Genomic DNA, 26189 nt, shown 5'->3' on the forward strand with positions numbered 1-26189 from the left:
TTTATAATTAAATATATATGTGTACCAAATTTGAAATAAATCAATGGTTAAATAGTATATTGTTTATAATAATTTCCAGTGGAACATAGTTTTTCACCAAGTTAAAAGGTTCGAGAAGAACTCTTGAAGTGGCATTTTTTTCGAATTAAATAAATAAATAAATATATGCATAAATGAAACCAACAAAATCTAGAAATCATATAGCATAATAATTGAAAAAAATCACGTTCAATAGAAATAGCCATATACATGAAATATTCTCTTATTTCAGCTGTGAAATTGCTCTATTATCCCCAATGTCCAAATAGCCATCAAAGATGTGGCTTGAGCTGCGTAAGGGCCTTGAAGAATGAGAATGTTTATGGATACTGTGATAATAAAGTCTGTTCTTGTTTCAAAAAGCCTGCAAGTGGAAGTACGAAAACTTTTATCTCTGTATTAAGCAACGAATTTATTATTATAGCATTTTTGAATGAAAGAGTAAGAGTTTATAACCAACATAATTTTAAAAAAAGTCACTATTACTGGAAAAAAAAAGATAAAACTTGAAGATCATACCGTATATTCATTTCATCGAATTTGTGAGCCCGAAATATCAATAAATCTTTAAGTACAAACTTAGCACAATCACTTAATTTTTGGACATATTATATACTTAATATCTATAGTGATCCATAAATTCGTAAATAATTAAAAAAATCATAAAAACTGAAAGAATTTTCTTATTCAAATGCGATTTGCGAATTTTTTTTTCCAATTAGGACAACGCACGACAGCAAATAACATAATTCTAGACTTGAACCTTTGTATATTCTCTTGTGTCCGAAACATCGTAAAGCTTCATCGTTCCAATTCGTGTGGATGAGGTTAAGAAACTTCACCAATAGTGCTTTATCCATCAATAAAAAACCTTGTGTAACCACCAGGTGGAGAGAAATTGAAAAATGAGCTATTAACATTTTAAGACTCTAATTTTCACTTCAAACGCGCGATTTGTTTTCGTGCAGAGCTCTCTACTGATGAAAATTTGAATAATTTTTTTTTTATACCAAAAAAATCCCGCTTTTTGAGAATAACTTTTTCCTCAAACCGCATTCAATTTACGAATACCTTTAATTTTACGGATTCATGGGACACCCTGTATTGGCGAATTTATACGTAATTTACTTTCAAGTGCATATAATAATTCTTTCAGACAAAAATTTTTACTCATTACGCAAGAAAAATTTTGATAAATTTGTTGAGTGATATACTGATGATTCAAAAGTTTAATACAATTTTTTTGATATTATTATTATCTTGTGAGACATCTGTATCTTCTATCAGATACTTATGAATGCTGAGGAGAACGAAAGAGAACAATTATAATTATTATCGATAATGAAAACGATCATAGATATAGATACAGTCAATCTGGGTTATTAAAAAGACTTGGGAGGCTGAAAGAGCTTTAGTCAAGAGGACTCTGCTATAAACTTGATTTTCTACCCGTCCGAAGCCTCGCACCATTGCTCAACCACCAAAATGCACTGGATCATACGTCCCCCGCTTTTAGAGAAACTGTCCCTTTTTATTGGGTTCAGAACTAAAAGCTTATATTACCCCAAATGAACTATACCCTTATACGAGTATTAATTCAATTATAGCCTTTTATATTCACTTTTAATTATGCCATTCAATTTTTACCACATTATAGCACCTATTGATGCGCCATCATAATTTTCTTCAGAGCAGTTAATTTTCTTCTTAATACAGTTGAACCTTGCTAACGCTCCAAGATTCCCAGTGCCATAAGGGGTGGGGGATTGCGAAGAATTTCTGGTGCTCCAGGCCAAGGACAAGTGAGAATGTAAATTATTTCTTTTCACTCCCGAAAAATTACTGGGTGGGTACAAACAATCTACACTTGCCCCGTGTGATGGAGTCCATTCTGGTTTCTGGTATTACGACCGAAGGACCTGTCTGTTCCCTCGAATTTTCGCAGCATTTCGTTGTCAAGGTATGACTCAAAAGAGTGCCAGCACGTGATGCCGTGGGAATTTTAATTAAGTAATGTGTCTACCCAAACACATACAACATACACACACACTCGCTTAGGCTGCCATCCCAACAGCCTGCCTCTCGGGTACCCCGCAGTTCTTGCACCATCGCTTAAGCCGCCGCTTGTTATCAGCAGGGTTATTTAAAATTATTTTTTCTATGGTAATAAGCCCGTTTTTCCTCCTCTTAAACTAGCCCGCCGTTCGGTTTCAATGACGAGATTTTAGCAGGTGGTCGAACACCTGGGCCAGGCTGGAAGCTGTGCGTGTATGTGTTGTGAACAAAACGTGAAGTTTGTTTCTCCGTAATGCTTGCTTTGTGTGGTGCTGTCGTCTGCCGTCCGTTTTTATAATTATGAGTGAAGTGTAATGATTGTATCGTTACGGGCCGCTTGCTCTTTGTGGCGAGACTTTTCAATGTGGAAAAGCGGCCCATACCGCCAATTGTCATTGACGTTAATTGAGGTGTCGCTACGACTAAAGTTATTGTAACCGAGTTTGACTGTGTATCAATAATCGCATAAAATCATAATTCAAAACGATTGATTAAGTCTCTGGGGAATTAAAATCTATAATCATGTTGCTGATGAAACTCTTCGATTGAAATTGTTTATAGTTTGTCTATATATTCTAGCTTATCCGGTAACGTTCCCTGCGAACTCATTTGGATGCCCGAACGATGATGCTGAGTGCGATGCCAATTGCAAGATACAAAGTTTTACGAATGGATACTGTGCCAAGAACAAATGCGTTTGTCTTTTGAAACCGAAACAAAAAGGTGAGTTTGATATTTATATAACATCCGTCGGGTACACGGATACATTAAGGTTTTAATAGATAGATAGAACCGCTCACAACCCCGGACTGATGCAAAGCACCTTACTTCCGAGGTTTTAATAGAACATGAGTTAGGGGTTCAAATCCCCTAGGAGGCACACAGATGCATTTTTTCTTTTCAAAAAGAGGAGAAAAATATCAGTATCTCTACGTGTAGCCACTTTTCCACATATCTTGTTTTTAGAAATAAAGAGGCCATCTTTCTCTGCATATATGTCGGCATCTTTTCTCAGCCACCTCGTTGAGTATTTTGCCTGTTGTGGCGTTGTATTTGTATTTGTATCTGGTGAACCTGATAGCTTTTACGAGCAATTAGGTGATTGTTCTTACTGTCAATCGCACACCGTGGCGTTCAAAACAAATACTCTTGAAGGAAAAAGATTCGATTTTTTATAGCAAAGTGGTGGCGCACTTGTCAACCATGCGAGAAGTCAGGGTTTGAGAGTCTCTGTGGAGAGAAGGAGGTGAATTTCTTTTTCAAAAAAATGCTCAAAATGTGTACATGAATCTCTTTTTACCAGTTCCGAGAGAGAAAATACATTGTGTCCCATAATACAAAAAAATTCATAAAATTTTATACGGTCACATTGTTTTCTAACTTCTAAATAGAAAGTTGTTGCCGTGTTTCTCTTGAGGTCAAAAAATAATCCAACGTTTCTAAGTGCAATATTCGCTGAGATAGTTTAATTCAAAAATCGGACAAAAGTTGGGAAAGAGCAGCATAAACGAAAGAAAGAAGAAATATCTGTTAGATTTTATGCTGTTCTTTCTCAATTTTTCTCCGATTATTGAATTCAAATATACCAGCGAATAATTCACTTAGAAACGTTGGGTTTTTTTTTGTTTGCCTCACGATAGACAAAGCACTAAGTTTCTAATTGAAATTCAGAAGGCGGGGGGGGGGGACCGTATAAAAATATAGATTTTTTATTCTGTGATAGACTGTATTTCCACTCTCGAAACTTCTACACAGTGATTCTTGAACACATTTTGAGCATTTTTCAAATTAGAATCATACCTCTATGACGAACAGTTGATGAGATGAAAACCGTATTAGGATTTACATAGGACATATAGCCAGTTTTCCGCATAACCGGATTTTAACCATTTTAAAATATTTTGAAGATTCTTCATAAAAATTTAAATAAGTTATTCTTTAATGTCAAGCTTTGTTTTGTTTTTGTGAAGGGAAATTATTTGCTCTTCAAATTAGTTCAACCGGTTTTTTTTTTCATTCTAGGTGCGTGGAAGTTGCCTAAAAGCATATATTTTGGATGTCCAGAGGACCAGGCAAAAAAACTTTTTAGATGCACAACGGAGTGCTTGTTCAATGGATACAGAAGTGGGCTGTGCAATGGAAATAATTGTTTATGTAATTCCAAATAATCTATTGAGATAAATATAGGCATTCCATACGTAAATGAGGAATATATTCAGTAGGCTCTCGGTAACTCGACACCCCAAAAGTATCGACAAACATGTCGACTTAAGCGATTGTCAAGTTCGCGGGTTTTTTGCCCGATCGCTTTTGTGTACGTAATTATATATACACATTCGAACAATTACATTAAATAAAATTCTAATTCTCATTCGTTTTGGTTCGGGGGTTGTTTCATAATATGTATATGAATCAACTATACATATTGTTTCTACTATATATATATATAGTATTTATAATGATGTATTATTATAATTAGATAAAATAAAAGGACAGAACAGAAAGGACCGAGCATGACCAGGACCTGTCACTTACGTGATATAAGCTCATTGCACCTGAGGGGGTGTTCGTGCTGCAGAAAATTCTGAGTTACAAAGACAAAAGATTCGGCGGACCACTGATTCACAACCTGAGTAGGGTGACCATATAGCCCACGATATATACACTGAAGAGCCAAAAAAACTTGGAGCGCGGTAGCCCAGGTCGGTAACATACTCGCCTAAAGTACCAAAGGATGTTTACAGGTGTCGCGAGTTCGATACCCGGTTCGTCCTTGTCAGACAACTTTCCTGACACAGGGGTACAACAAAAATGGCGACATGACCGCAGCAAAAATTGCTACCGCAGGGAGTCCCCCATCAAGGGGTTAGCGCACCAACCTCTCGACGAGTATAAAAAACAAGCCTGCCGTTCGGAATCAGCAATAAATTGTTGGTCCCGGTCTAATTAGCCCTCGTGTGCAGAAAATGACCGTGGTGCGACAAAAATGATCAAATGATCAAATGACCAAAAAAACTGGTTCACCTACCTAATATCATGTAGGGCCCCCGCGAGCACGCAGAAGTGCCGCAACACGACGTGGCATGGACTCGACTAATGTCTGAAGTACTGCTGGAGGTAATTGACACCATGAATCCTGCAGGGCTGTCATAAATCCGTAGGAGTAAGAGGGGGTGGAGATCTCTTCTGAACAGCACGTTGCAAGGCATCCCAGATATGGTCAATAATGTTCATGTCTGGGAATTTTGGTGGCCAGCGAAAGTCAGAAGAGTGTTCCTGGAGCCACTTTGTAGCAATTCTGGACTTGTGGGGTGTCGCATTGTCCTGCTGAAATTGTCCACGTCCGTCGGAATGTACAATGGACATGAATGGGTGCAGGTGATCAGACAGGATGCTTACGTACCTGTCACCTGTCAGAGTCGTATCTAGACGTATCAGGGGGGTCCCATATCACGCCAACGTGTTTTCAGTCCAATGTCGGTGTTGTCGGGCCCACGCGAGGCGTAAAGCTTTGTGTCGTGCAGTCATCAAGGGTACACGAGTGGGCCTTCGACTCCGAAAGCCCATATCGATGATGTTTCGTTGAATGGTTCGCACGCTGACACTTGTTGATGGCCCAGCATTGAAATCTGCAGCAATTTGCGGAAGGGTTGCACGTTTATCACGTTTAATGATTCTCGTCAGTCGTCGTTGGTTCCGTTCTTGCATGATCTTTTTGCGGGCGCAGAGATGTCGTAGATTTAATTTATTACCGGATTCCCGATATTCACGGTACACTCGTGAAATGGTCGTACGTGAAAATTCAAATTTCATCGCTACCTCGGAGATGCTATGCCCCCATCTCTCGTGCGCCGACTATAACACCACGTTCAACCTCACTTAAATCTCGATAACCTGCCTATGCCAGACACTTGTTGTGTTATATAGGCGTTGCCGACCGCAGCGCCGTACTCTGATTGGTTCCATATCTCTTTATTTGCATCCGCATGCATGTATACCAATTTTTTTGGCTCTTCAGTTTATATACGGTCTCCATGGTCACAATGAAGTTTTTTTTTAAACGTTTTTGTTTATTTTTATTTGCAGAAATTTTAATTTTGTTGAAAGTGTTATTTATTGGTAATCTGAACATATTTTCTTGAGAAAAATACTGCAAAATACGGGACATCACCAATTATCGACAAAAAGAATGGTAAAAGTGAGCAAAGTTACTTACTTTTGCAAAAAATCACTAAAATCAGCAGTAGCAGGAAATGATGCACTACCTCAATTTTTTTTTTCTTTTTTTGCTGTAGATAAAAATAAATTCTACGAAAAAAAAATGTTTGATATGTATTACATATTCATATTATTCAAATCTAATTTATTCATTTTCATGCCTACAGAAAGATTTAACGTTTCTTTATTTAAAACATATTTACTATCCAGAGACTATGATCTCTTTACAGATGATAGAAAACTTACTTGATAATTTAAAGAATAAAATAAAAGATACCAGATGATAGAAACATTAAAAAAAGACACACACACAACATAAATAAGACAAAATTATGTATGTCAAATAAATAACGTAATAATAAAAATAAACAAAGAACAAATGTACGCACAACACAGAAAAAGACAAAGTTCTTAATGTATGACAAGAAAAAATGAAATTCGTACATACATATACAACACAAACCAGAGCAAAGTTTTTTGAATTAAAAAAAATATGCATAACTTAAGTGGCAAAGCAATTATTGGGTAAAATATTATCGCTTCTCCTAAAGATCAAAAGAAGTCTACATCGTCTATTAAAATTAATAATTTAAATAATGATTTTTTAAATGTAACGTGAGTGAGCATATATAATGAGCGTATTTCTAGTGGTAATGAATTATATGGTTTTGGAGCTAAATAATAGAAATGTTTACGAAACATTTCTTTCCTAAAAGTAGGAATACGATAAATCATATGAGGTCTTCTCTCAGATACATCTTTTCAATTGCATAAGCTTTTATTACGGTTCAAGAAAAGAATAATACGGAAAAGAAAATTATGACGCAAAGGAAGTAGAGGAAGATTTCTGAAAAATTGAAGAAGAATGAGACTGACCCCAACTCAAAATTTTGAAAATTCTTTTTTTGGATTGAAAATAAAAGCAATACAATCATTTTTATAATCACCACCCCATATAATTATACCGTAATTTGTAAGGTATTATTTGCAGCCATATATATTGTACTAACATTTATGAGTTTTGGATATTAATTTCAATCTTTTATTTCGAAAAAGAATATGAATTCGAGTAGGCTTTGTCGAAAATATACGTGAAAAAACAGGGCATTTTTTTACAAAAAGTCGGGATGACCAAAATTACAATAAAATACGGTAATGTCCCGGGAAATACGGGACGTATAGAAAAGTTATTTATTAGTGTCAATTAACGGTATTCCGTACTTAAAATCGTTATTTCCTGTATTTTTTCTTCGATCAAATATGACCACTCTAAATATGAAAGCCTAATTTTTTTTTCAACCCATAAGAATATTACTCATGCCTGTTGTAGAGACTATAGATCAATTTTTCATCGTAATTTGTCAATCAAAATCAAATTACCAAATCTTCCACCTGAATACCCATCTTTACGGCCACCTCTGATCAGTGGGGAATAGGGTTTGAAACACTGCTCTGTAATGATGAGGATATGTATTTCGATCGCAGCAGGTTGAAAGTTTCAATGCAAACTCGTAATGCAGCTTTGATTTCGATTCATTCGATAAGGTGCTGGAAAAACGTTTGATAACCGAAAAATCACTGTGTTTTGCAAACTTATGCCTTCAGGTGCACGAAAATTTTAGATTGACCACTACAAGTGGAACTTAAAATTTTCCACTGAAAATAATTTTGATGAGAGTGCTGAACTTTTTCACAAAAGAGTTTTCTACTCTCTTGCGTGACATTTTGACTCACAAAGCGTACAGAAATGGTACGGAATACGAAAACAAACATAACGTCATTGCTCTTTCATCAAAGAAGCTTAGGAGACGATTACACAACTAGTTATTAATGACTTCTATCTATCAATGCATCCCGAAAGATAAAGTTTATTAAGAAAAAATTTGTCTCTTCTGATTAAAACAAAATGTTTGCACATAATTTTTAACTGTTCATATACAGTAGAGACTCTCGCTAATTTGACACCTATCAGACCAGGGTGTGCCGGATTATCGAAATCGCCGGATTGTTGGGAGTCATAGTTGAAAAAACCCTTTTGAATAATAAAATAGACGCTGCTTATTAGAATCATGGATAATGTTATCATTTGGATATTGCTAAGAGTTATGCGAACTACTGAACGGACCAATATCAGAACATAGGGAAGAAAATTCGTTAATAGTTAATCTGAATTTCAATTTATATCATCAATTTTTTTCCCCGTAATGCAAAGTAATTACAAAAGCCGTTCCTTTAGATCTTGGGCAGTTTTTTTCAGTAGACCAGATCCCCGTTACTCGGCCGAAAGACTTTCTCGTGGGTTCTATGGAACGTACTGAACATTTAATCCTCTCTCTACGAAATTATTGTAAAGTACGACCCCCTCAAGCAAAACCATGCTAGAAAAGAAAAAGATTTTGAGTGAAAAAAACGTGTTTTTATACATTCGCACAAAAAATTCTCAAGGTTACACTTTTATCTCAAATCGGCGCAAATACTTAGCAAGCAAAATAATGGTGTTTGTATTTTCTTCCGTAGAACTTCCGACGTAATATTACGTCCGGAAAACTGAACGGGCTAATATCGTTCTTTCAATAGGCTGATTTTTTTAAAGCGCTATCTCGTGAAAATTTAAAACAATGACCAAATTTGCAAAAAATAGTAACAAGGAAGTTTCTTCTCAGAAAGTTCTCCGGGTTTGGGGATTTTTATAGGTTTCGTGTCGTTTGCCGGAACACTAGTGGGAAACCTATGTACTAAACGCATTTGGAATTTCTTTTATATTCATCAAATTCACCGATTACATTTTCCACGCAGCAATTACTGCATAATTACAGATAAAGGCGATAAATTTAAAGTATTTACCAAATTTGCCAACTGTATTTTATTATGCATAATCGCGGGTGAAATTGGTAATGTTTTCAGTAATTATCAAATTTACCGATGACGCTTGGGTATTACTGGCAAACCGTTAATCTCGGTATAATTAACCATAACCTCCGGTAAAAGTGATGAATTTATCAAACTTACCAAGACGATTAGTAATTATGCATAATAACCGATTTATCAAATTACTGTAACACATATATCACCGAATTGCTTTTAGTCTAAAAAAACTTATTTTGCCCATGTTATAAAAAAAAATAGAGTTAAAGATTGTTTGCTATTGTAATTGTTTTTATACGTATGATATTTCTTTCTCCCTGTAATACACATAAAACACAATATTGATCGTTCAAATTAGAGCAGAGGGGTTCTTAACCTTTTTTTTCAGCCGACACCCAAAATCGAACTCCTAGACTCCATGGGGTGATTTCTGAAATTAAAAACTCTGACTAAATATTCCTTATTAAGGTCATTTAAAAAATTATCATGATTTGCAGAATCAATCAGACGGTACCATTCAAACTCCTCATATAATGGCTGAATAATAACAATAAACGCAGGATTTTAGCTAAAAAATATCCTGTTTTAGAACGTCAGGGGAAAAGAAAACGACAGATTGAACATTTTGCAAACAGTTGGTTTTGTTCCGAGTTTTCCCGTTTGATTTAACTGGAGGTAGGGTCATGTTATTTGTTCATGGATTTCTTTTGGATAAAAATAGTTATTCAACGGTTATTACCGCGAATCCCGATGCGATAACAGTAAGCGGCGTGCACCTTATAAACTTTTGTGTATAGACATGCAATAACATATTTTCCTCATATGGGCTTTTAGGAGAAAAATGCCGGATTACTGAACGGGCCGGATTATCGAGAATCGCTGCTGTACTTTTTATCCAAGTTTTGAACTTTACTGTAATTTCAATTTTTTTTCCTGAAAAGGGGCAGCACTCGCCAAAATCAATTCCAGTCGAGAATGTTTAGCTCCACTTGTCACTTTTAGTCACTAAAATTTTCGTGCAAATTCATGCACAATTTTTCAAGATGCAGAGGTTTTTCGGTTGTCCTTTCTCTAGCACTTTATTCCATGAGAAAATGTTGAGGTTGATTTTATCATTCACAATTTTTTAAATGATTAACGTCGTGATAATTTTCTTCATGAAGTTTCAGAAAATGTTCTCGTCAACCTAGAAAAGAGCGTATTTAACACCGAACTTGTATTCAATAAAATCACACTGACTGTTTTTTCAAATGAAAAAAGTAAAATAAATAAAACACTCGAACGTGCTGCGCCTGGTGCCGTTTTGTTTTTCTTCCAGACGCATACATACATACACATATGTATGTATAACGATGAAACATGCTTGCAATCACATGTCTGGTAACACTACTTGGCTTGAACATGGATATAGTAAGCAGGCACAAAGCCAAAAATATCCGAACATTCTAGAATATAAACAGTTGCGATTACGCCATGACCGTGAGCACTCATTGCTGCTTCTGTCTAGTCGTTGGGTATAGTCGAAACATTCTCGATGGAAAATATATCCTCTTTCATATAAGTGAGTTATTACTGTAAAAACTCGTTAGATATAATGTGTTCTGAAAATATAATTCAAGTTAATTATGTATTTCTTTCAATTTTCTGTATTAAAATAATACAAATTTATCTTTAAAAAAAGCACCCAAAATTTAATATCTTAAGTTAAGCAAGTGCGTACGATCGTACTTAGGACTTGAGCAAGTGTTTGACTTTCCGAATGCTTTTCATTCATAAACCATCGGTGGATGTGAATTTTATGTTGTATGTTATACATTGTTACATTGCAAGGATTTTTCATTTAGGTGAAATTTTCTGAATCTGTGCCCACGATGTCTATACGCGTTGCTGCATTTCTTGTTCCGTGTCTTTTGGCGGTGTTCCGTAAGTTACTTTTTTCTTTTCTGAATATTTTAACATTGCTGCCAGAGTATAAACAAATTCTTATATTCTTATGGGGAAAAAATGACTTTACAGCAAAAATCAGATTTTGAGAAAAACGAGTTTGAAAGTTTTGAGAATAAAGGTTTCCACCCCAGTATACCAAAAATTTATCTCCATTTTTTACGACTTCAACGTCGTTCTACTCCAAAAATGAGTCTACGTGGGATAGTATTTCTTGAAAGCTACAAGATGGCACTGCTATCTCATTTTCGAAAAAAAATTGCTTTAAAGTCGTTTTCTCCCTGTACCCTCATATGTTTATACAATTAAACCTTTGCAATTTCAGTCGTGAAACCAATTGAATCAGAAATTGTTGGCAATTGGGGATGCCCAGAGAACCCCTATGCTTGCTTGTCGTATTGCCGGGCCCATTCTTTCGTGAGTGGTATTTGTGAAGGCGAACTGTGCGAATGCAAACACGACGGTGATATCCCAGACATTCCAGGTATTTTATTTTATTTTTTTGTTAATTATGGCAGGCATTATTTGTGTTCGAAAATAATTTGACCTAGAATAATATTTTCTTTGACTTATCTCATACATTGTCCAAGTTTCATTTCAAATAAAACTGCTGGGATCACTGTGTACAGGAAGGTTTAAAGCTCAAATTTGAACTTTAATGAAAATAAAGAATATAAAAGATGAACTCTCTCTCTCTCTCTCTCTACTACCTCTGTATATTCACGAGGGAACGAATGACTGAAAACGCTGTCGAAGGCGGTGGTGGACGTTGTTCGGCAGTGTTCTTAGTTGGAGATTGAAATTTACTGTGAAAAGGATCTACACTTCTTTCTTACTACCGTCAAGGTCGCTTATTAGAATCACAAATAATGTTGTAATTCAGGTATTGTTATCACATTTGCAAAGAACGGAACTGACCAATATCTCTACATGGAAAAATTCGTTTATATAGATAGGGACTTGTTATATTTTTTTCCATTGTAAGAATTTTTTTTGCACATTCTGCAGTTAAGGTTTAACCAAACATATTTTTTTTCCCCTATAAATTATCGCTATCAGGCTACAGGACCATGTAGGAAGCTAAAAGATGTTCTCTCCCCTCCACCCTTGTTGATAAACATTCCCATACTTAATGTTGTAATCAGTCCGTAGTATTATTCGCTGGGATCCATGTACGTGTGGAGTACCGCTTTTAAAATGGCCTTCCTCAAAGCAAGTGTATGACGGAGGAAAAACATTTCCTTCAGCTCTTGATCAGTTTCTTTCAGATGATCAGATTCAAATTTCTTTGTCCGAACGACTTTCTCAACGTCTCTATGATTGGTATTATAAAAATTAAAGAAAATGGTAATTCTTGTTACAAATTAGGCTGTTCCATTCTAAGGCCTACAGTGACTGAATAACAAAAATGCAGGATTTTACTCTAAGGCAGTGATTCCCAACGTGGGCGTTAACGCCCCCTTGGGGGCGATGGAATGTTCCAGGGGGGCGGTAGAAGCTACGAATATAACGAAGGATCCTATGGGTTAGATTGCGTTGGGGCCTTGCGATTGGGAAACTATGCTCTAAGGGGAAAAAAGATCTCGTTTAAGAAAGAATAAAAAATAAATAAACAGATGAAAGGTTGAACATATTTTGCAGCCAATTATGTGGGAGAGTTGTCCCGTTCTACCTATACCAGTATACCATACGTCCTGTTACACCAAACGGGATTCATGGACATGCTTGCAGACAGGACTTTTCTCGGATACAATTATCATTCGGTTGTTTTTATCAAAACCTCAAGTTCCAGCGTGATCACATTAACCGGTGTGAACTATGGTAACGAATAAAATAGACGTATAGTGAGTAAGAAAACCTCCTTCATGTTTGTTCCTTGGGTGTTCTTCGAAAGTTTCACGAAACACCTTTTGCATATGAAATAAACTCGTAGCATGTATTGATATTGTTGATATAAGACGTTATTCATGTCTGAATGATGAAATGCAATATTATAGAACTTTTTGAGCTAATTTTTTTTTCTTTTTTGCTATTTTTATCTCGGGTGAGATTCTATATCCCGTAAAGATGCTGTTTTTGAATGAGCTTTTTTTGAAACACCTAGGAAAAGACCGAAAGGCCTAAAAAAACCGCAGAGGAAAGAAAACTGTTGCTTTGCCTAACTTGTAACACTTTATCAAATGCTTTTGCTAAAATCAGATTACTTTATAGGTTTCAGCTTTGCCTTTCCAACTTACAATCAAGATTTCCATTAATTGAAATAGAGTGAGATTTCATTTATAATTGTAACTGATTTTGTTTCTAGACTTCTATTTTGCCTTTTTTTCTGTTTCACAGTTCCAAGAAGTTGATTTCAAATTCATTTTATCAATAATACTATGAAATTATTTCACGATAACCTTTTTTTACGTAGACGAACAGAACTGCCCACAGGATTCTCAGTTATGTCGCCAATTCTGCTTTACTCTTGGTCTTCCGTGGGGAACCGGATACTGCGACGGACTCCAGTGCATTTGTCCTCATGAACACCGTATGTATATTTTCATTTCAGGAAAATATGTGCATTTATTCCATAAATCATGAAGTAAATAATTTATTTCATTACATTAATATTGAAATTAATAATTTCATAACTTTTATGAATAAAATTTTCTAAATATATTTTTGAATTCTGTACTAATTTTTTTCCTAACTTACGGTAAAGTTAAATTGTTCAAATTGTTAGAACTGCAGATTGTTTGGTATTTTCTTCATTATGTTAATTTCGTTCCGTCATCATTTCAACTGCAGAAATATTCCATCGAGTTGAGAAAATTAAAAAATATATACATAATAATTATTTAATAAATAACTGAAAATTGTATATGTTAGACCTTTTGATATATGAGCTCAGATACTTCGTTGTAGTTGTTTTTACAGTCAAAAATGTTTTCCTTCCTCCACCTCAACATGTCAGATCAAATGCCAATGAGCGGAGTCAGCTTTTTTTTCAAAGTTTGATACAGAATGAAAGAGAGACGGTGTTTCTTTTCGGAGTAGTATAGGAATATGTGTACAGTATGAATAATACAAATATATAGTTTTTCTCTTCATTTTCTTCTCATTATTATAAGTCTTGTTTTTTTTTGGGGGGGGGATGACAATATCATGGCCAAAATCGGGGAAAAAATATTCTTTTTGAAAATAAGTGTGGCAATTTCTAGAAGTTCTGTTGATTGATTTTTACACTGTGGCAGTCATAATGCTAATCAGAGAAACTTTAAACCGCTTAAAAGGTTTACAACTATCTCATTGGGGGAGTTTTATCTTCCCCAAATCCGAATAACACGCAGTGATTTACTAATCTCTTTCAGAAAGAAAAATGCCATATATTTTTTCAAGGAAAATAGAATATTTTGTGCTAGTGATAAAGCTTTCCTCCATACTCCGAGAACAATAAACCAAGGAAAAAGAAATACTCTTGCCTTTTTCTATCATTTACACACTGTTCGAATATTAACAAACTACCCGAAGAGAAGGGAAAAAAGTCAATATCTCTCCTTCTGTAACCAAACTTTGAACAACGATTTACTCTGCCCTCTGAGAGTTGATCTGACAGCTTGGGGGGTTGGGTGGAAAACATGTTTGCGAACAAAGCTTATTTACAGAGGTATCTGGGTTTGTCAATGCCGAAATAAGAAGGTTTTAAGGAGGCGTGGTTCCTCGTTTTGGTCAAAATGCAAGGCATGAAGTTCAGTGAGTTATCTCGATGATGTCGAAATACAAAGCATCGAATTGGGCAGATATCTTGTGAATGCTGCTTTAAGGGTAAACTAGGTCATATTATTTGTCATTTCCGAAATAACAGGGTTTTAAGGAGGCGCGATATCTTGTGAATGCCGAAATACAAAGCATCAAGTTTGGCAAGACATCTCGTCAATGTCGAAATACGAGGAATTGAATTAGGGGATATCTCGTAATTGCCAAAATACAAGACGTCAAATCAGCCGATATATATCGTCAATGTCAAAGTACGTGAAATCAAATTAGGCCGCTATCTCTCCATTGCCACTCTAGGGGTGAACACTGGGTCATATTTTTGTTATTGGCAAAATAACAGGGTTTTAATGAGTCGAGATATCTTGTGGTTGCGGAAATACAAAGCATAAAGTTCGGCGAGATATCTTGTGGTTGATGAAATACAAAGCATAAAGTTAGGCGAGATATCTTGCCTATGCCGAACTACGAGGAATCAAATTAGTCGGATATATCTCAATGCAGCTGTAAGGGAGTTACTGCCTGATAAAACTACTTCACCAAACACCAACTTCGGCCATATCGCTATATTGCAATTTACTGCTAATAATGAGTTGGATTGGAAACTAAGGTGTCATCTATCGGTGGTTGGCGCAAGCTCGTTATGGAAAATATACTCTCCCCGGGGTTTGAACCTAGGACCTTGCGGCATGCCTAATAAAACTGGGTCATATTCTTTGTCATTGCCGAAATAACTCGGTTTTAAGGAGGCGAGATGGCTCGTGATTGCCGAAATACAAGGCATCAAGTAAGGCGAGATTTGTCGTCAATACCTTGGTAAGGCTTAAAACTGTTTCAAATATAGGATAGGATATTTGAAAAAACATTATGATTCAGCTGCAGCTCTAGTGTGTTCTACTCGCGGAGCTCGTCGGAATGCCTTCGTTTTCTCACTTGATCAATTTCAAAATTGAACTGAAATAGCTCAAATTATTGTCATATACGAAACTCAGAATATTTTTAATACCTAAATTATTTAAAACGTGAAGTTATGATTATAAATGAAATGACTTTGAACAAGTGAGAAAATCTTTTTTTTTTTTTTTTTTTTTCAAAATAATAATTTTGTTTCGATTTCACATCTCCTAGCTTTGCCTCTTCCCGAAGACATATACCTTTTCTGTCCAGGATCAGCAGCGAAGTGTAACAGCTTTTGCACTGCTATTGGATCTGGTTACGGCTACTGCCAAGACGACGTGTGCATGTGCTTCCCGAGGACCACAGAGGAAAGTAAGCGCGTTTTTGTTCTTATCGATCTTTAAATGGATGCAGATAAAATCAGGTTGTTTTCAAAACAATATTAAAATTTGCAAATTTTTACTTACGGCAAAATATCCACCAGTGTTACGGTGAATTTGATGAATCGGTTATTATGCATTATCACCCATTGTCTCGCCAAGTTTGATAAATTTATCATTATTATCAGTGATTATGCGTAATACCCAAGTGTCGTTGGTGAATTTGATAAATGCTAAAGAAAGAGAAATTGATAATTTGATAAGAAAGATAGTGATATCAGGGTAGGATCGTGAAATATTTTAAATGAGAGTTCATTGCATCGGAGTACAATAGTATAAATCTATTAAATGGGAGTTTGTTATATCGAGGTCTGATTGTAGAATTCGTCAAATAGTGGTTACTTATGCCGGGGTTCGTTTGTAGATTTCGTTAAATAGTTTTGACATTGGGGCCTGATTGTATAAGAACAAAAATTTTTTTAATGGAAGTTCGTTATATCCAAATACGATCGTGCAATTTGTTAAATTAGAGTGCGTTATGCCGATGTCCGATTCCACAATTCGTAAAATAGGTCTTCGGATGTTTGGAAAAATAATTTAAATCAGAGTTATCTGTTTCAGACTAATCAAAATAATAAATATCACGATGATGAGGCAGATTTATCATATCCAATACGGAATGACGATTATGCATGATAACTGTCAAATGTCATAAATTGAGTACGATTTACCATGTTTACCACGACGCTCGGATATTGTGCATAATAGCCGGTAAAAGTCATAAATTTAGGGAAATTCATCAATTTTACCAAAATGGTCGGCGATTATGCACAATAACCGAACTTTGCACATTTTTCGTGAAAGATATATCCAAATCAAATTGAACTGATGTTTTTCAAGGATATTTTTAAGGTTTTCAATCGTTAATTATGTTCCGTATAAGAAGCTAATTTAGTAATAATGACCATCAATTTTAATTCTCTTCCTTTAAGGGTATCAACTCCGTTCCTCGTCCTTTGGTTGCCCCGTTGAAGAAATCCCTTGCCAAGAGAAGTGTTTGGGAATCGGTTTCGAAGGTGGATATTGTGCTCTCGACAGCTGCACATGTTTCAATAGGCCATGTTGCAAACGTGAGTAATCAGTCTTCTCTTGCCCAATTATCCATTGTTAATTGTTTCTAAAACTTTGAGAAATATTTTCCCTGAACGATTCGATTCACCTGACTATTGGTATTTCGCACAAAACCTCATTATCTGTCATCATATGAAAAATTCAGGGTAATTCCAATGATGTAGCGCATGACAGCATCGTTTACACCTGCGCGAACAAGAAGCTCACTGAGATTGGAACATTTAAATTTTTCCAGGTGTTTCAGAAAACTGTGATATTTCAATATTAGTTTATTGATGAACCAGGAGTTCATTTTACCGAAATTTCGAAAAATATTTTTAATACATACGACCATGGGTTCACACACTTCCCTGCTTTAGGGTCACATTTCGTTCATGATTGCGGTTGCGGGCTGCGTAAGGGGGCTGGTTCAAGTATTACGTCAGCAGATTTTGTTTTAGCCATTTTTTAAACCCTCCTCTCCGCGTCAGCAAAATTTTGTCAGCTCTGCCCCCCCCCCCCACCTCCTAACGCATGTTAGTATCAGAGACGTACACGGGGAGAGGAGGCATACGGGGACTTATGCTCTCCAACCCCTTTTCCTAGATGATCATAAATTTACTTTTTGATGCAAAAAATACTTTAAAAATTAAAATTTCGGAAGGAAACACTTTTATATATGTTATTATAATAAATTTATGTTAATTTCAATGCTTTTCGAACTCGAAATTTCTTTTTAAGAAACCCGTGGACCGTGAACAAAATATGGCCCTCGTGGTTATCTGATGTGGTCCGCTACTTCAAACCTAATTTTACGAAAATGAACTAAAATGTGAAAGCGGCACATTTACAGATCGCTCCAGTAGACCCGTGGCACATTTCAGATCACTGAAGTAGGCCCGTGGCACACTCATATATCACTTAAGTGACACGCGACACAGTTGCAGAACACTTAAGCGGTCCATGGCACATTTAGAGATCCCTTGAGTGGCACCTGAACGGCCCTCAGTGCAGTTCTCACCGTATCATTCAGCATGAATCTGATCAAGAACTTCTCCAACATAATCTGGTTTCCATCGCGGACTGGTATTCTTTACTGCAAATGGTAATGCATATCTCAAAAATTGTTCACATGAAAGTTTTACCCGTTAATTACTTCCTCTTGAAGACTCTTACTCCATCACTAATATCCCGAGTTTCCCAAATCAAATACCTCGGTGTCATAATCTCAGCCTACCTTCGTTGGAATAAACATGTTGACTACGTTTACCAGAAGTGTCTTAACAAACTTTTCTTCCTCCGCCGCAACCTTAATCACTCCACTCGGTATGTCAGACTAATCTGTTACCAAACTTATATCTCCCTAGTTTATTCTTACGCCGCGGCGTAATTTCTGCGGCGCGCCGCTGAAATCTGGGACTCTCACCTCTAGTAATATCGACAAGCTCGAATCAATCTAAAATAAATCCGCCCGATTTGCTCACGACTGCTGGTCATCTTTCGTTTCCTTGCCCGAACTCTAAAATGAACTTCATCCCCTCCCTCTCTCTACTCTTCGTTTTATTTCTCAATTAAAATTGTTATATAAAATTTTCCATGATCAATTCAACATAGATACCTCAGGTATCTTAGCCAAACCATCCTACATCTCTCGAAGACCATTCCCTTTAAATAATACCTATTTTTGCTTCCACTGACCGCTTTAAGTACAGCTTCTTTCCTTATACCATTGGTGAATGGAACAGAATTCAAACTCTATTGTCGAATCCCCCAATATCACTAGTTTTTTGTCCAATATCAAACAATATCTTCGTCATTTTTAATCGCATTCTCTTGTATAGGCCCCAGGGCCAACAATATTGTATAAATAAATAAAATAAATAAAGTTCTACATCGCACAAGTGACTGGCGGATCACTTGAATGACGCGCGATACAGCAGGCCAGCGATACATTTCTACACCACTTGAGTGGCCCGGACATATTTCCAGATCACTTGCAGGATCCGCGGAACATTTAGAGATCACTAAAATGAAAAAGTGGCTGTGTAGAGGATTTATCAATTGGGCGAATATTAGTCCAGGTGCCCACAAAATTGGGAAATGTTTTTCTCGTTTTTGGCGTAATCAGTAAAGATGACATTAAAAAAATTTAATATTTTTAAAAAGGGTGGTTGATGACATAAGCATCATTCAAACCCCCCTCCCCATTGTCATAAAGCCAGCCAGCAAATCCGAAATCCCCCCCCCCCCTTTATCGATGTTGACGTGAATGACCCCTAAGTCCTTTAACCACTTCAGGTACAAGCTTTTGGCAACAAATTTGGATCATCTCTGTTTGACGAATCGGCGGTATATCGGGTAATCTCATCCTAACCTAACCCCCACGTTTGAAAAAGGAAGGGAAAATGATAAAAAATATAAAAGGAAAGAGTATATAACATATGAGGTAAATATATATAAATAGAGTTGTTTGTTAGATTCCTCTTTTCGCCCTCTTTCTACGTTTTCTCCTTCGCCCTTACATACATATAGCAGAAAGAGGCATTATATGCGGGGAAAAACAATAACAGGAGTATAGAAAAAAAAAGGAATGAAAGAAAACACAACTTTGGCTGATAGGGCTACTAATAAAGCTTCGCGATAGTGAACAGAGAGGAAAGGAAACACAGAGAACTTGTTTGAATTTATTCCACTCTCCTTTGTATGCAATATTACGTCGGTGATCGTTAAATGAGTTGAACACGTACATGTCAAGTCGAGAATATCCATAAACTCTGTGTTATTCCTGGTATATCAATATATATATATATGTTTCCACTTCAGTTAAACAACTTTAATTTTCAAAGCATTGCTTTACACTGCTTATACAGGGTATCTGCATTGGTCTGTTATAACGATAACTCACAACAGGTCAGAAAATGGTTTCTATAACGGACTTTACGTTACATTACAGATGATTCAGTAATACCGAGTATCAGATTTTTACTGTGACTTAATGAAAAAAGAAATAATTGAAGTATAAAATAGTGGCAAGACGACCGTGTGGAATATCCTCTATGAAATAGAAAATGTTCCTAACTGAAAAAAAAAGAGAAATAAACATTATCTAACCTCAGTTCTAAGTACGTATTTGAATAAGAAACAGCAAAATAGAGTAGACGCTCGTTATAACGATCATGCGATATTGCGACTGTTCCATCATAACGACTGATGTGAGAAGTTCCAATTTTTCTCCTATTCATCGCATTTTGTTTTTCATTCAATATAACACGCCTACAAAGACCAATCAATCCAATGTAACTTCCTAACTCATCTCCGGCAAAGAAATGTACAAAATCCGTGTTTTTCGTGTGACAGAATTGTGTTTCACATTAACCTTAGATATTGAAGAATTCAGTAGGCCTACATAAATACGTGCATATAATTAATTATAGTTATTTTTCCATTACTTTCTAACCTGATTCATTCTTGCAGCAACCGCAGATATTGCAACCAAAATAAATGATACAATTCTGTTCAAAACATGTGGATTGTCTTTAGAAGCTAATTTTTTTTCAAATATTCGATATAACGACCTCTCAATATAACGGCCGTTTTCTGTGAAAAGAGGGAGGTTGTTATAACGAATGTCCAATACTTATATTCTTTATTCAGTCTGATATTTTTATAAATATTTTTCTACAGCGTTACGACTCTCAAATTATGCTTTTTGTCCTGGACCATTGGATCATTGTGATGTTATATGCAAGAACGTTGGTTATGGAAGTGGGGAATGTCAGAACACTGCTTGCGTATGCCACGATAGATGTAAGTTACTTAATCATGAGTTGTGTTTTTTTTTTGTCGCATAAATTGTGAAATAAATCAATCCGGTTGAGAACATTTTTTTTAACATATTCTTATGAAAATCAAAACTCTCGTATTGATTTTGAACCTCAAATACAGACGACTAACATATTCTTGTAGGTGACTAGTGTTGTCTTCAAATGACAGTAGTAAATTGAAATATTAGTAGAAAAACTTTTTCAAGAAATCAATAAATTTTTTATAAAAACTTCAGAATTTTTAAGAGTTGATATCTATTAATATCGGTTTTAATGAATCTCATAAGGAATCATGTTGAAGAAGATTATTTAGAAATATACCTGTTTAATGTTCTTCGTATTTTTACAGGATGTTTCAATTTGTTTGTCCTTAGGACTGTCTCTCTGCAACCGTTGAATTCGGAAGTGTACTCCTAGTTACAAAAAGTTCTCAAATGACATGCAGTTTCTTAACATGTTATTTTTCTGGTCGTGTACAAAGTAAAAGTAAAAAAAAAAGTTTTCATGCATTCCCCGGGTAATAAAACTTCTACTTGTTGAAATACGCTTTGAAATATCATTTGCGAAAAATCTCATACTCTTTACCCTTAAATTCATAGTTTCGCATATGCGTAAAGGGTCCTTTAAACGTTCATTACTGCAGCCAGTTTAAAGGTAAAAATTCAGAATCGCCTTTGCGCATAAGTTGAATTCACCAATTTCAAAATTTGCTGGTAGATGTCCCAATTAACGACAGCAACTATTTGTTTGTTGCAGAGCATGTGTGGCTGTGACTTCACTGATTTGTTAAAATGTTTTGTTCTTTTCTGTTTTTTTTTTAATTTCAAGTTTGCAATTCAATTTTTTTTTAATCTTACTACGATATAGTTTGAATCACAAAGAAAGTAATTATATATTTGGAAATTATTACTACTTCAGTACATTTGTTTTATATTCGATTTTTAAGGGTCTGTCCTGTGAAAGCAGTACAATTCGAAATATATTTTTGAAACTAGTTTTTCCGGCTTCCTATATATGTATTGAAGACGTCCTTGTTTCTCTGCGGAATTTCTAACAAAGCGGTAATGTTGGAATATGCGTGTACGTGTTGTGAACCTATCGTGAAGTTTGTTTCTGTGTAACGTTTGTTATAGAGCGGCCATCTAGTATAATTCGAACTATGAGTGAAGTTTTATGATTGAATAATTTGTACTTCTTGTTGCCTGTTGCTCAACATTTTCACGAGGAGATCGGCATGCTTTTGCGCCTCAAAGTTGGGAACCATGCAAAACCAACTTCAGCCAACCACCACTTTGGCGACGGTGAGGTTCGAACCCGGGTCCTTGGAAGCGAGTCCGTCACTGTGACCACCAACCACTACAGCGGCTACTGAAATTACTGAAAAGTTGAACTGTTTTACTTTTTTAGTCACTAACACATTTCCGTACAGAATGCTTTACACTTTGAATTTAATTTACATATTTGCAATTTTCGAACCACACGATATATATTCTCTTCATTATAGTTCCCAATAACCTGACCCTTATTGGAGATAAATGATGAAAAAAATTCCAAGTCAAATACCTGCAAGAGTATTTATTGCAATTAAAAATTTGGATCTTTTTGCAAATGCCCTTTTAAAGCAAGTTCTACATTTCACTAATTGACGCACGGTGGCAGTATGAAAAGTTTGTTTTTTACACTTTTATGCATACGACCCTTAAAAAAATTAGTTTAAAAAACCGCATGGCCAATTGAAAACGTTTTACAATTAGGAAAAAACTTAGTTTTTGCACTTCTAAAAACAACGGTTGCAACAAATTGAAACAACACATGTATATGACCCCTCTTTCCCCATTTAGCTGAACTTGAAGATGACTGTGGCGATGCGTTTTGTGCCATGCGCTGCAAAGCAAAAAACTTCACGTCAGGAATTTGCATGGATGACAAAAATTGCGCATGTTATCGCATTTCTGGCCGAAGTGAAAGTGAGTCTGTTTGTTGAATAGTTTTTGACTCATATATTTGTAACGTCGCTTTCATTCTGATACCTCTTAATGTAATTAAGGTAATAATTATATTTTAATTTGTCATAGGACTGTCTTTGCGTCTGATTCCTAAAAGATATGGCTGCCCGGAAAATGATCACATCTGCGCTGCAACTTGCATATCGTTGAATTTCCGAGACGGTTACTGCGATGATGGAGACAGATGTAGATGCATCAAGACACCAGAAGAAAAAAGCACATATTTTATTATTCCTTCAATTTTTTAGATTTGTATACAGCGCATTTAATCATCCTTTTTAATTCCAAATCATAATGTAGCAGCATATTTTCTCCGTTGAAATATATATGAGAAATTCAGTGTGTGGAAGCAGCTCCGTAGCTAGGATTTTTGTTGGGAGGGGGCATGATTTTTCCACCCCTACCACAGTAAAAGTCGATGACTTCATAAAGGTGTTTTCTTTTTCCCCTACAATTTGCCGTTCCCAAAATTTTTTCACTCGGATAAGCTGCCTCCCCCCCTTTTGCCCCAAACCCTTGTTCCAGCCCTGTATGGAATTCCCGGCGAAATAGTTGTAGGGCATAGCTAATACACTAGCATTAAATGCTAAATGCATAACTTCACATGAACTACTACTGTATATGTATCTTTACAGCTCACCGGTGTCAACAAATGGAATACATAGATTAATTTTATTCAAAATATAGAAGAAATACACATAATGAGGGTGTGAGAATGCAGGTGTTGTATAGTTATCAAAATATGAAAATTCGCATTTTATACTGACATCCTGTCCTCAAAAAGACCTATTAAAAAGTTATTGCCCTGTCTCTCTTAAGGCCAAAAAAAACATTCCACTTCTCTAAGTGTGTATTCGTTGAAATGTTTGAAATCCAAAAACAATATTCGTTGAAATATTTGAATTCGAAAATTGGATATAAGTTGTGAAAGAAGGGCATAAATGCGATAAAGAAAACGTAGTCCTTGTTAGTTTCATGCCTTTCCTTCCAAAATTTTCTTCGATTTTCGAATTCGAATATCTCTGCGAACATCGCACTTATAAACGTGTTTTTTTACATCAAGTGAGTTAGGGCAACGACTTTCTTAATGGGTTTTCGAGGACAAGGTGTCCGTATGAAAAAGGTTTTTTTTTTACTTCAATTACTATACAGCCCCCTTGCAATATCATTGGTGCACCTGAGTTCTTCGCGTTATTTGGACACTTTTTCTAACTGAAAGTATTTTTCTAGGATCCTATGATGTTATGGAATCACCTTGTATATACATGCAGTTTCTTATTTTTACTATTATGATTATGTCATTCATTTCACCCATTAATACTTTTTGATTAGTTTTGTATTTTTCTTTTTTAATTAGCGTATGAACACTTCTCATATCACTCTGGTTGTCCAGACAGAAAACACGAGTGCATATCCCATTGTAGAATGATTGGATTCGATAACGGCGATTGCGACTCTACTACTTGCATCTGTAACAAGTTGGACAATTTTAAAGCAGGTATTTAATGATAAGCTTCAATGTTTTCTTCGCTTCATTCATTTTCTCAACAAATTTATAATTTTTTAACATGATTTCCAATCCATATTGTCACATATATTTTTTGTCAAAATACAATTAATTTTTGTCACTTCTTTCATTTAATTTAATAAAATTTAATGAATCAAGTATGAAGTTAATATTCAATTAATTAGCTCCCGTTCATTGCTCAATATGAACAATTATGTATACGATATACACTGTATAATTCACTGTTATTTAGCTTATAAAAAATTTTCTTCCAGTGTTTCATGACGACTGCGATGACGAATACTCGTGCGAAGGCCATTGCATGCTCGCTGGATTTTTGTCAGGAACGTGCACCGAGAATCGAGAATGCCATTGTACGTACTTGAGAGATGAGATGTATGATTATATGGATGAACAACTCTCATAAATGAAGACTCCTTATCCGACTCCTGATTATGGACAATGATTATTGATGATGGAATAAAGAAAAATTTCTGACTACATTCATAGTGTGTTTGGAATTTTTGAAAGATGAACATCGATAGCTCTAACGGTAGCAAAGTTAATATCTATCTCGACACATTATACGCTGCGGTAACTATTTCCAAAATATATGACGCTATTATATAGGATATAGTGTTCGAAAGGGATAAAAGAAATTTTCTAAAAACTGCAAAAAATATTTGTACACATCTCTCTTCTACACAAAAATATATTGGCCTTTGCTGTCATCTATCGAATAAAAATAAACCATAGATTTGAATAAAGTTAGTTGTTTTCAAACCGGTATGCAGCATGAAAATAGGCAAAATGTGTTATGAAACTATATATTATTTGTTTTTATGATGCATACCGGTATGGATCTCAATAGTGAAAGTACCAGTGCCATCTACGAAAGGAGAGAGAAAATAAAATGTGAAGAATATGACTTGTAGATTAGTTACGCCCGACGGAGAATTAAATATTATAATCTCTGAGAATTTAAAAATTGTTTGGTTCTTAATTTTGTGGATAATATACCAACCTATGATTGATTACAAATTAAGATTTGATGGATTCAGCTTCTTCTGGGAAGTAAAGGTTGGTTCATAGTTGTCAGAGGTAGAAAATATAATTATGGCGATTATGCGTCTATTAGGATGTGAATATTCAGACACAGAGAATAAAGACATACTGCATTTTTTTCGTATAAAAAATCCGTGGATTATACTTTATGGAATATTTGAAATTTCTTAGTGCATATTGTATACCGCTACGTCTTATAGCCCGTTTTTTTTTCTGAGAGGTTGAAACAGAATAAGTATTTTTAAATATAAAAATAATTTTTCTAAGATTTATGGATGGCGTGCATAGATGTTCGTGGAGAAATCGGTATTTATTCTAAAAAAAAAGTGCAAACAACTCAGTCCTTTCCTTAAAAGATTTTATTACAGATCGGCTGATCATATATCCTCGAAAGGAATACAGGAGATTATGATTCCAAATACAGGAAAATATGAAAACATTGCATGTTATCGCCAAAAAAGATTCCAAAAGTAAGCAAAAAGTTGTGTAAATACTATTAAAATGATTGAAAAATCGCCAATGA

At 35.4% G+C, this 26189-nt stretch overlaps 1 protein-coding gene and 1 long non-coding RNA gene across 3 annotated transcripts; both read left to right on the top strand.

The window, feature by feature from the left end:
* Positions 1-4153: 4153 nt before the first annotated feature.
* On the top strand, positions 4154-23390 carry LOC149076302 (uncharacterized). 2 transcript variants are annotated; one of them, XM_089245521.1, is made up of 9 exons: positions 4154-4248; positions 11022-11100; positions 11447-11605; positions 13535-13651; positions 16006-16146; positions 17147-17284; positions 20949-21071; positions 22930-23055; positions 23164-23390. In XM_089245521.1, the coding sequence occupies exons 1-9, from the start codon at positions 4207-4209 to the stop codon at positions 23340-23342; spliced, it is 1104 nt and encodes a 367-aa protein (XP_089101647.1). In that variant the 5' UTR covers positions 4154-4206; the 3' UTR covers positions 23343-23390. The 2 variants fall into 2 exon arrangements, with proteins under 2 accessions (XP_089101647.1, XP_089101648.1); XM_089245522.1 differs by lacking the exon at positions 4154-4248 and adding an exon at positions 10661-10738.
* A 1061-nt stretch (positions 23391-24451) lies between these two features.
* Positions 24452-25102, top strand: LOC149076303 (uncharacterized). Its single transcript, XR_016194213.1, has 2 exons — positions 24452-24592; positions 24877-25102. It is a non-coding gene; the product is annotated as an uncharacterized LOC149076303 (long non-coding RNA).
* Positions 25103-26189: the final 1087 nt, after the last annotated feature.

This window comes from Pholcus phalangioides, unplaced genomic scaffold, assembly GCF_987345545.1.
Source record: "Pholcus phalangioides strain wild (caught in Gottingen) unplaced genomic scaffold, Ppha-v1.0 ptg000015l_1, whole genome shotgun sequence".
NCBI classification, from domain to species: Eukaryota; Metazoa; Arthropoda; class Arachnida; order Araneae; family Pholcidae; genus Pholcus; species Pholcus phalangioides.